Source organism: Pituophis catenifer, unplaced genomic scaffold, assembly GCF_029215685.1.
Source record: "Pituophis catenifer annectens isolate HBS135680 unplaced genomic scaffold, rPitCat1.0.hap2 SCAF_3, whole genome shotgun sequence".
Lineage (NCBI taxonomy): Eukaryota > Metazoa > Chordata > Lepidosauria > Squamata > Colubridae > Pituophis > Pituophis catenifer.
Window position 1 is genome coordinate 192,560,385 of NW_027256883.1, and position 12,773 is coordinate 192,573,157.

Sequence of the window (12,773 nt, forward strand, 5' to 3'; positions counted from 1 at the left end):
AATTTGAATCTGTCACAAAGGATGAGGTGTTGAGATTAGGGAATTGTTTATACCTGACGTGAGTTGTTTTGAGGGTTTCTCTCCTTAATACATTTATCTTTTTTTGTATTTTTTTCTTCTAATCTGTATTATCTTTCATTGTTTTATTCAAAACTTTAAATAAAATTAATTGAAAAAAGATATGCTGATACTCAACAGTTCTTGATCCAGAGTTGATAATTAGCAAAGCACACAGCTTCAAAGCTACCCTGTTTCCCCTAAAATAAGACATCCCCTGATAATAAGCCCAATCGGGCTTTTGAGCGCATGCGCTAAAATAAGTCCCCCCTAAAAATAAGCCCGCCCTGAAAATATTTAAATGCATGCACAGCCAGTCCCCGCCATTTCCTCTGGTTAGGTTAGAGCTGGAAATCAGGTAAGATGGCAAGAGGAGCCCCGTCTTGTTCTACGCTCCCCAAAATAATAAGACATCCCCGAAAATAAGGCCAAGCACTTATTTTGGGGTTCAAAAAAATATAAGACAGGGCCTTAATTTTGGGGAAACACGGTATCATGTCCCTTATAAAAAGTCTGTTAATTCTTTCTTTCCTGCTAAGGATAGGAAAGAAAAAAGTTACTGATTTGAACCAGCATAAGAGTCACAGAAAATACACTTTTACTTTGGCAGTGATCAATCATTTATTTATTTGGATTCATTTACTGAGATATCTCCATAAGACTTTTCTCAAGTCCTAACCAAGGAGATCAGTTTAACAGTGTAAAGCTAAGAGCCGAGATTTACTGCTGAGTCCTTGTTGTTGTGGAAGTCTGAAGTTTTTGGCAGCCCACTTCAATAGAAAGTAAATTTTTCCTGGAGTTTCTTTTGACATGAATTACCGAAAAAGAATAAGATAAAGTTACAGAAAATGGAATGCTTTTACGTCAATTTATCTCTCAGCTAGTAAATGTGGGATTTTTCCCCCACTAATAGCATCTGTGTGAACTGGTGAGGAGGCTGTTCCATTAACTACTAAGAGAAGAATGTCCAGGTGGCTAGCATGTGAATGACTCTTAGGCTCTAAGCATACCACTATATTGGCCCTTTCCCCCAATGATCCTGTTATGCCTACTTTATCAACTGTGTTCTGTGTTGGATAGTCTCAAATCAAGGTTTTCTGACCTTGTGCTTTTCCTTTTCCTTTAAAGGAGAAAATTGTTATTCTCTGTGTTTGCAAAGGCAATAAGCTAGTTTACATCTCACACTGGCAGGGTTCATATACTATACTAAACCAGATTGATAAAACACAATATAAAATACAACTGGATATACATACGTTATACCCAAAGAAATGAATAATATTGGCTGATCCATTTAGTATACTAAGAGAATAGCTAGGTTTCCATAACTTCCTGAATCACAAACTCTCTAACTTTTGACTTGTTTAACATGTTATGTGAATCTATATTATACAGAAGCTCCTTAGTAAGTAAATTGGTTTGACAGGCATTTAATAGGAAGTTCTAATCTGACCAATTGTCTGTTCCAAAAGCAGCAGTTATAAAGCAGTAGTATAAACTTCAGGCATCCTGTGAAGAATTAAATAAATGTTCAGACTGAATTGCTTTCTTTGTTTTTGTATAGGTTGAATACAAAAATCCCTCAAATTTAAAACCACTGCTTCTTGTCTCTTTCTGAGGATGTAAAATAAGTTCTTCTTTGGGTAGCCGTTTAAATATTTACATCCAATCTGTTACCTACTCTTATACTGATAGCTGTCTTCTGCATTATTTTTCTTTCAGAATTGAATAGCAAGTAGTATTTATCAGCTCCATATGTTATTTGCTATTGATTCCAGGGCTATGACATGCATAAAATGAATTAGTTTTTTTAAAGGGTTCTTAAATTTTTACTACATTTGTTTACAATACACTCTTGCACTTACCATATCCAGCTTGACACAGATGATAGCAGTAGTTACCATTCCTATGATGCCAATGAAAATAATGTTTTAGAAAGTGGGCTGAGCAAAGCTAGCATGAATGTGAATTGAACAACAAATTGAACACGAGGGGAAACTATCATGTGACCATTTTAGTACTTGCCAAGCTTAGAATTGATTTATTCCCATCACATTCTCTCAATGGCATTTAGTTGCATGGCTAAGCACTTGGTATTTTGATCGGATATGGTGCAGCATTTGCTAACTTTGGTAACAATTGGGAAAAACCCCGGACTTTTGAATTTTATGATATCATCCTATTCATACTGAATCTGAGATTCAATGCCATTTTTATGAATTATAGGAAGGTGTTAAATAACTTTTTCAGCAAATGTGGAAGCCTATAGAGAACCTGTCTCTATGATACTTATACACATTTCCAGAACACATAGTAATTTTTAAAAAATCTTCAATTTTTTTACCGAGTTATTATGTGACAAATACATTCTGATTGCAGGCTTTCAGACAGCTATAAAGAGTACTTATGAAGAGTAGCTATTTTGATAATGAGATAGATGTAATGTGTGAAAATAGTTTAAACATCTATGTAGGAAGGTAAGCTGTAAAATAATTATTTTGGCAAAGAATGTTTGAAAACAAACATGCTGCTTTATGCTCACAAAAAATAACCATAATTTTATAGCTATACAAATATACAAGAAACCATTTGAGTATTTTTTTGTATTCAACAGGACTTGCATAAGAAATTCTACTTTATCAAAAGTATGAGCTCTGTCTCAATAAGATTACAATATAATTTAAAATGCAACAGAAATGGAAGATGAATGAATAAGACTACCGTATTTTTCGGAGTATAAGACGCACTGGAGTATAAGACACACCTTCGTTTTTGGGGAGAAAAATAAGAAAAAAGCTGATTGGTGGGTGCATCGGCCTCCTGGAATACCTCCAATCAGCTGTTCCCAGAGGTGAATTTTAGCAACAGGTTCATTGGTTGTGAGCTCTGTGTCTTGCTTTTTTTTCTGCCTCTAAAACTTCTGAAACTCTATTTCAGAAAAAAACTTTTTTTTCTGCCTCTGAAAGCCTCTGAAACAGAGCTTCAGAAAAAAAGGTTTTTTTTCTGAAGCTCTGTTTGGAGGATTTTTTTCTGAAGCTTCTTTCAGAAGCTTTTATTATGAAGGACTCTATTTAATCTCCTTTCTTTGGTATTGGTATGTCGATCTGTTGGTTATTGTGTCATTCTCCAGATTTGTTAGCATAGTTTGGTTAGAACCTTTACTGATTCTTCTTTTGTTGCTTGCCATATTATTTTAGATAAAAGCCTTTCAGAGGCTTTTTTTCCTGAAGCTCTGTTTGGAGGCTTTTTTTCTGAAGCTTCATTTCTGAGGCTTTTTTTCTGAAGCTTCTTTCCAAAGTTTCTCTCAGCCTCTGAAATCTCTGTTTGTGAGGCTGGGCCGGGCTACATTCGGAGTATTAGACGCACCCAGATTTTCACCCTCTTTTTTGGGAAAAAAAGGTGCGTCTTATACTCTGAAAAATACGGTAAGTTGGTCAAAGGAAAATGATCTCAAATGTGAGATGATACAATGGAATATAATTTCATTTTTTGTTTTGAAAACATGAGTTTGAACCTACTGTCCATTCAAGGGAAGACAGAAACATGAGCAAACAATGAAGATTAAGAACTTAAAACTTTAGCAGTAACAAATGCTGTTCAACTAGCTAATATTAAACTGAGAAACATATCTGTATTCCTAAAATAATCATTCAACTAGTAAACCTTCAAGAAAAAGGGATAATTAACATATATTTTCTGCAATAATATTGCTTGTTAATAGGAAATTTTATCACATCTGTCTGATGCATGAATTTATTTTATTAAATTTACATCTTCCCTACTGAATATGGAAATGTGATGTTCCAATGAATATCTAAATATATACTTAAGTACCTCCACAAAAATGATGTAAATTGTCTAAAACATCCCTGAGTCATGTGAAAGTCTGGCAACTTGATTGTTAGTTCCAGATCTCTCCCAGATGATTAAAGTTGTGCCTTTGAGATGGCCTGTGTTTAAGGTCTACATCAGAGGTCCCCAACCTTTGGGTACCAAGGACCAGTGATGTGGAGAAAGGTTTTTCCACAGACCGGATGGGCTGCCTGCATCCCGCAGATGGGGCTTTGCTTGTTTATGCGGACTGGTTGCTGGCATGCCACAGATCAGTGTTGGTCCATGGAACGGGGGCTGGGAATCCTTGCTCTATGTGACTCTATCAAAAGAATGAGCTGTCTCAGTAAGATTACAAAATAATTTAAAATGCAACAGAAATGGAAGATGAATGAAAAAGTTGGTCAAAGGAAAATGATCTCAAAAGTGAGATGATATAATGGAATATAATTTCATTTTTTGTTTTGAAAACATAATGAGTTTGAACCTACTGCCCATTCAAGGGGAGACAGAAATATGAGCAAACAATGAAGATTAAGAACTAAAAACTTTAGCCAGTAACAAATGCTGTTCAGCTAGCTAATATTAAATCGAGAAACATATCTGTATGTGGTTCTGGAGGGAAGATTATCTTGTCCCATTTCAGTTGGTGTTCAGGATGGAAATAGCACTAGTTGTTCTTACTGATAACACAGCTGTGATGAAATGATACATCCGTTTTGATGCTCCTTGGTTTCTCAGAGGCTTTCAACAGCATCCACCATGAATATAACTGATTTGTATCAAATTCTGCATGACATGCCAAAAGTAGACAGAAATACAGTTTTCTTTTTTCAAAACACTGGGACATACTGTATATTTTATCTTCATCCAAACCATATATAAAGAATAAAGGTAAAGGCATTAAACATAAAAATTATGAAAAGTTGACTTTGCAATAATTTTATTCAACAAAATATGGCATTTCCTTCTGTGGAAAAAGTAAGGACACCTTGGCTCTGCCATCTGATATTGTCTGCCCCCTTTGCAAGAAACAATCTCAAATTAGGCTGGAAGGAATTTTTCCTCCCTTCTCCCTGCAAAATTTCTTCAGCTATGCAATGTTTGAGGGGCATGTATTCAGATTACCCCAAAGTATCTCAATAGGATATAAATCTAGACTTTGATTTGGACATTCCAGCACTTTCCATTTCTTTTCTTCATCCATTCCTTGGTGGATTTACTGGAATACTTAGGGTCAATGTAATGTTGCAATGTCCACTTTTGGTTGAATTTCAATTTTCTGACATGGTCTCATGTTATCTTCAGTATAATGGTATAATGAAAAGTTCATAGAAAATTCATCATCATAGCAATTCATGACGATGAGTTGCTCAGGCCCTGATGCAGCAATGCAGTCCTAAAATATAACATTTCCACCACTATGTTTTACAGTTGGTATCAGGCTCTTCCGATGAAATGCTGTATTTGGTTCTGGTGCTGTGGCCAAATAACTCTACCTTTGCCTCATCCATCTGGAGCACATTTCCCCCCAAAGTCTTGATCTTTATCTAGGATGTTCATGGGCAAACTTTAGTCTTTTCCTTTTGTTTTGTTTTCTGTATAGCAAATGTTTCCTCCTGGCATACCTCTCATATAGATCTGATTTGTTCAGCTTCTTTCTAGTGGAAGAGTCATGCTCTTCCAAATGAGCAACACATATCAGGATTGCTTCTATTTAAGAAGAGCAGTGAGGTCAGGTCTCTCCATTGGCAACAACCACCATCTACTCAGACTCAATATGCCTTGATTCTGGACTTGAAATCTTGTGACTTTGACTTGGACCAGGATTGGCTGACAATCCTTCTACAATATTTGGACCCTTCCTTGGACTTTGCTTGACCACTGCTATGCTTGCTGTTTTGGATTTGAAATTGTTTCAAGCCAAGCTTGTTGGACTTTTGGGAATTTAGTTCCCCCAAAATAAATGTGTGCATCCATATGTTTGCATTCACATTTCCTTTGCTGCTTGTTCATTTGCTCCATAAACTTCTCAGTGGAGTTTGCAATCACCTCTCTGTGTGTTCATGGAGACAGGACATTTTGCCTAGGTAACAGTCTATGGTTATCCCTATCTTCCTTATTCTCTACACCAGGGGTCCTCAAACTTGGCAGCTTTAAGACTTGTGGACTTCAACTCCCAGAATTCTCCAGCCAATTCTCCAACTTCAATTCTGGGAGTTGAAGTCCACAAGTCTTAAAGCTGCCAAGTTTGAAGACCTCTGCTCTACACTGTCATAGTTATGTGCTACAATTTGGTAGCAACTTTTAGATGACCCTGATGATCACATCCAAGATTAAAAACTATATGTAACCTTGAGAACTTGGGCATTTAAGTCCTAAATGATTGTGTCAAGAAAACCTACTCTCTCCATCATAGTATGTTTAGGAGGCTAGTTGTTAACAAATTAACAAAATAATAGATACCTGGCTTGAAAACCATACTCTGAAATTACTGATCCTCAATATTGCTTCAACACATTCAGTGCAGACATTGAATGAGGTGCCACAAAGTTCACTCCTGGGCTCTGTGCTCCTCAAGAAGTTTATAAATAACTTAGATGAATAGAAGAAATGTTTATTAAATTTGCAGATGAGATAAAACTGAGTGATCTAACTATTAGCTTATAAAGCAAAAATAAAAACACTCTAAGAGACTAGAGAGATGGCTAGAAATAACTTTCTCTGTAAAATAGAAGCCAATGAACCAATATATAATGGGGAACATCTGCCTGGAGAATACCACTCATGATTAATTAATAGTAATTAATTGAAAACTGAATCAGCAGCAGATGCAATTGGAGGCACGAATAGAAATATCATTTCCAAATCAAGGAGAATAACTGTTCAACTGAACTGCATATTGGATAGACCCTATCTCGAGACTAGTTTTGAGCACCATACTTTAAAAAAGGTTTCAGACAAAGATGACAGTTTAGAGAAAGGCAAGAAGGATGATTGTGGAATATGAAACGAAGTGGAACAATGTTCATAGACAAATAACTGGAAATGCACAACTTTAAAAAGGAAGAAAGACAAGAGAAATCATAGCTACCTGTTTTTTCAACTACCTGTAAAGATATTGCATAGGTGATGATAGGGCAGACCAGTGGTGAAATCCAAATTTTTTTACTACTGGTTCTGTGGGTGTGGCTTGGGTGTGGTGTGGCTTGGTGGGGGTGGCAGGGGAAGGATATTGCAAAATCTCCATTCCCACCCCACTCTGGGGCCAGCCAGAGGTGGTATTTGCCATTTCTCCGAACTACTCAAAATGTCCGCCACCGGTTCTCCAAACTGCTCAAAATTTCCACTACCGGTTCTCCAGAACCTGTCAGAACCTGCTGGATTTCACCCCTGGGTGTAATATCATATGGGGCAGACATAGAATTTAAGTTTAAATTTAAGCGTAAATTTAAGTTACAGAATAAAAGAATCTTGTTAACAGTAAGAGTTGTTTGATAGTGGAACCATTCTCCCAAGATGATGATGGGCTCCCCTTTACTGAACATTTTCGAGCAGAAGATAAGCAACCATAAATGGTACATGTTTAAATTTGGATTCTTAGAAAGAACAGTGGATTGGGTGTCAGGATTTCAATAGCCTCCTTTCAAGTCCAGAATTTTATGATCACAAATACTCAGCACCCTATATTGTGTATATTTTTCTGATCCTTTGCAAAATATATCTGGGCAATTGTTATGGGAAGCTGGAGAGTTAACATTCTTCTTGCATTTAAAAGTCTCTGGTAAACTATAATTGTGAAATTATAGCATGCTTACATTTTTTGTAAGCATGCTTTTTTTCCTATTAGCTCTAATAAGGGTTGCACAATGCTGCAATGACTTGATATGGGAAAATACATCCTAACAACATTGAGAGACAGACATTAGAAATTGGAAGGGGAAAAATGAAAGTAATTATTGTCCTGAGCCCAGTAACCAGAATCTTTAGTGAGGCAAGAGCTCCAGTAAATTGGGAAATTACCATTTTACAAGCAAGATAAAGGTTCAATACTACAAAGGGTAAGATCCAGATTTCTTCCAAACTGACATAAGTCAACCTACTCTCTAAACCAAATGATTTTGTGAGTACATAAAAATTTGGAACAGTTTCTGAACTGCTGCAACATGTAGACATTTCCTAAGAGCCTTTATTTTAGGAGGTTTATGTTCAACTCTTGAGAAAGTAGATGATGTGACATAGTCTTGTAATTTAAGACTGATACTGATCATTTGGCAAAGTGAACTGGATAGCAGGAATAAAGCCTAGGTAGGTAAGTTGAATGTATGAGTAAAATAAATCATTATTTGGGCTACTGTCAAAAAGTGAATTATAGCAAAATAAAGACTGGGCTGAAAGATCTACTGAAATAGTTTTTTTTTTCAGAGCCACAAAGTAAAAAAGGAATATAATAGAACATTATGGAACATTCATCCATTAATCAGAGTAGTTATATAAATACAAATTCAAACATTAAGAAATATCATATCCATGAAATACCATGTGGATGCTTAGTGGGTTTTTTTCATTAGAAAAGAACATAAAACTTAAGTTCTCCCTTGAATTCCCCTTTTATTTTAAAAATCAATTGCAAAAATTATAATAATATATAAAGCTAAAAAATAGCAAAACACCAGGATCTGCAATTCTATGAACTTAACTGAAAGCAAGTGTTGTGTAATTCTAGAGGGCTGATTTCAAGTAAATGTATTTATAATTGGAATGGAAGAGAAATGTTAATTAAATCAGTAGCTGAAATACAGAAATAAAATGGCAAGTAACACTGACGGCAATAGTAAATTTGGAAATACATAGTACTAGCAGTAGCTTGCACCTGCCAGTGATACAATATAATTGATAAATTATGCCAATGAGTTTTTAAGTGGATGAAATTGCATAATGCATCTTATATTTCCTGTCATTAAAAAAATCCTCATGATTTCACTCTTTAGGAATTACCCAATAAAACAGGCACGATAATTATATCATCAATCCTCCCTTTTATTTGAGATGTATATATTATTTGTGCACAAGTATTTCTCTTTCCATTCTCTTCATTTTCATAATTTTGCTCTGGTATAGACCGTTTTGAATTTGAGATTTTCAGAGTATACTAAAACTCCCATAAAACCAATTGTAATTTTAGGGGGTACTAGATTGTCACTAAGGTCAACATTTCCTACCAAGACTGCCTCCTTTCTATCTCACTAATGTAAAATGTCACTCATTACCTGTTTCATACAATATTCCTGTTGGAACATAATATATGTATTATAAATAATATTTCTACAGTTTACACACATACAAACACACACAAACACAAACACACACACACACACACACACACACAGAGGGAGGGAGGGAGAGAAAGAGAGAGAGAGAGAGGGAGGGAGAGGGAGAGAGACTACAAAAGATTTTTTTTTGCCCTTCTAGAAAAGTCTAATACTAAAGTATGAAAGAGAATTAAAGCTGAAATCATGACTATGACAGCTAGAAGTTCCTCTAATAGAACTAATTTACATAGTTGAGCTATTTGGAAAATTATACCTTTTGTTCACATGTCTAACTTTTCATCAAAAAATAAGAAACCCTTCCAGGCACTTTTTTTAAACAAAAAAATTATGTAACAAGTGGTTTTAAATGATTTCTCCCACTGAAGCCTACAAACAATGGCAACATAGTCAGACTTCCTACAATTTCTCTTATACACAAAAACATACGCTTTCCTTATAAATATTCTCCTACATACATCATTTAGCATTTACTCAAACATGTTCTCTACTTACATTGAATTAAAGTAACAGATAAGGAAAATTGAAATCTTATGTATCTCTATCTTAAAGTAACTGCTTTTGGTGAGATGGGTGACTATAAAAATTTGATAAATAAATAACAAACTTTTCACTAAAACAAATGGGAGATGCTTCCAAGTACCTGTATGGAATGACTACAATTGACTCTACAGGTAAACTACATTATTATAGAGCAGGAAAAGCTAGTCCTTCTAGACAGCTTCACCCTTTTTCTGATTCTTAGTCCAAAGACTTCAGAAGTAACAAACAAGAAGTTTTTTTCAATAGAGCTTTCAGAAGTTACACCAAGTAATTTTCCTGCTAAGAATAAGCACCCAAACAATTAACAGATTTAAAGCTGCCAAGATAATCCAGGATGCCTAACAGCTGTGCCTATAGGATCACTGTATTTTAAGGGACTAGATAGTCCTAAATTGACAGGACTATCTAGTCCCTTAAAACAGGCTGCTATTTCAAACATAAATATCAAACTTTTAAAAAGACATCTGGGTAATTCTTACTGCATCTTAAGGGTGATCCTAAATATTTGTGTTCAGCCTAAAAAACACAATCTTCCACTCTTGTGTTCAAGCTAGTCTAACAAAAGGCTACACAGTATTTATATATAAAGAGACGTCTATTTAGTTTCTTTCGCTTCTTAGGAAATGGGGGTTACTCACCAAAGCTGAAGTTGTAAGATTGGAGATTTTTTTTTTTTTGGGGGGGGGGGGAACAGACTGTTCCTATGATGCCAATGAATTAACGGTCTTTAGGGATAGTGAGCACAATTGCACGTTAGTTGTTTCATTTTGTAGGACCATTCATTCCCCAAGAACGGTCCTACGTCAAAGAAATGTTATCTGCAAAAGAAAATACATGAAACCACTTGCTTTGAGGCTAGCGAAGCGCCCTAGATGGAGACTCAACACTTGTCTTGGGGGTGGGGTGGATGGGGGAGGAGGGATACTTCTTGAGTAGCTGTCGGGGAACCTACATCTGTGAATGAGCCTATTAGCACCGAGACGCCAATCCATACATATTATATCGAAGTATATTCAATCCACGTTTCATTACCTCTCACCAAGCCGCCAGTCCTCAAGTAAAAAAAAAAAAAAAAAAAAAAAAAAAAAAGCAGACATACACGTGTCCATCGGACAAAAAGTGCTGCCAGAAGTAGAAAAGCCAGAAAGGCAAATGAAGCAGCGGGTTGTTCTGGGAGGGGGGCGCACATGGCCGACTCGCTGAGCCTGCGGAGGGCAGCGCCGAGGCACCGGCTCCCCGCCGGCTTCACCCACCCACCCAGCTTCGGTGTCTTGCTCCCCGCCCGCCCCCCCCAAAAAAAAAACCACCCGCGAAGTTGGACTTCGAAATTCTCCGGCGAGCCGCCTCTCTCGACCAAATGGAAACCTTCCTCTCCCCGCCCGGGTGGGTCACTCACATCGCCCCACGCGCGGGGGTCAGCCGGGCCCGCCAAGCCTTCGGGTTCAGCCGCCGCGGGGAGAAGAGGCTCCCGGACGGAGTCCAGCTGTTCCCCACCCCCGGTCCTCCCACTCACCTGGGAACGACTCCATGGCCCTCCGCCCTGCCTTTCAGCAGCGGTTCGCCTTTCGCGCCGCTGCCGTGGCTGCAGCCGTCGCCGAGCTCTGGAGGACGCCCCGGGATCGCATCTCTCCTCTCCTCTCCTGCTACTTTCGCCCCCTTGCCCCTCTTGCTTGCTCCCTCCCCGCCCCGGCTCTCTTGGCTTGCTCGAGTCCTTCAGCCCCGGTCCGTTCTTCCCTTTCGGCTTTAGTCCCTCCCCCCCAAAAAAAAACCCCTCCTGGGGCTCTGCCGGTTGTCTCACGCGGCGCGGTTGAAACGCAAAATGCCAGCCAGGCTCATCCGCGCCCGGGCGAGGAGCGAAGCGCTTCTCCTATTGCTCCCGCCGGTGCGGATCCAAGCACGGGAGGAGACGATTATGTCCCGATCAAAGGCAGCGGCCAGATCCCATTTCAAAACAGAGCGGGAGGGAGGAGCGGGGAGAGTGTGGGACGGCTTTTTTTTTTGGTTAATTTATTTCTAGGAGGATCCTCCTCTCCAATCTTGACGCAATCCCCAGGCGGCTCAGAGGGGGTGGAAACCTGTTCCCTCGCCGGCGGCATTTGTCAAAAGGCCGAGGAAATCTGTCGCGATCAGCCCCTTTCCCTCTTACCTCAGGCATGGCTGGGCGGGTAAATTTCACCCCGCATGCAAAAACAAAAAACACTCCGGCCCTCAAACTTTAGCCTAAGACGACATTTCTTTCTGCCCCGTCTCTTCCTCCTCCTCCTCCCCACAACACACCACACCACTTTCTCCTATTGCCAGAAAAGTCAAATTTTTCTTTCCATGGCATCTGTGTCTATGAACCCCAAAACTAACCAGCCTCACTGAGCCAAGTGGATGGTGTAAACTGAGGCGCTATGCTTGCTTTATGATGTAGGGTGTTTGACAAGCCGAGGAAGCTAATTCAGTCCATTATGGTTATCTAAGGAGTAAATCTCCCGTGAGAATATATCAAAAGAGAAAGAGCATCTGAACCCAAGGCAAGAGATGAGGGACCTACTTTTTTTCCCCCTGAATTTTTTTTTTCTACACTGATTGATCTTCTTCAAGGCTTCCCTGTGGAAAGCACCCTTTATAGACAACTTTGAACAAATATATTGGGTATTTCAGATTGGTGGTTGCAGTGGTTACAGAAGAAAATCTATGTTTAAGGAGAGTTGTTGAGAAAAAAAAATCAGTTTCTTTAGGAAACTGTAAATAATATGTAATAACAACACACAAATGCAAGATTGTACCTGATTTTGACAGGAACTTCTGGATCTTTGTAAAATAAATATATAGCAAAGCATCAGATTGGATCCAGAACATAAAACATGGGATATGACGCTGAAAATCTAAATGGCACACAGTATCTTTTTCAAATCATCAGCAAATATGTCAGGGGCAGGATCTAGCCAATACTTTTTTATTACATCGTCAAATCAAATATTTTCCATCACAGATTGTAAAAAATGGCTGCATTATTATTATTAT

At 38.1% G+C, this 12,773-nt stretch overlaps 1 protein-coding gene across 1 annotated transcript in view; it reads right to left on the bottom strand.

The window, feature by feature from the left end:
- The window catches only part of SULF2 (sulfatase 2), a 113,964-nt gene extending 102,661 nt beyond the window's left edge, over positions 1 to 11,303 (bottom strand). The window contains exon 1 of the mRNA XM_070940035.1: positions 11,275 to 11,303. Within this exon, the coding sequence (XP_070796136.1) occupies positions 11,275 to 11,290 (16 nt within the window). The 5' untranslated portion in view covers positions 11,291 to 11,303. The remainder of the gene's footprint in view (positions 1 to 11,274) is intronic.
- Positions 11,304 to 12,773: the final 1,470 nt, after the last annotated feature.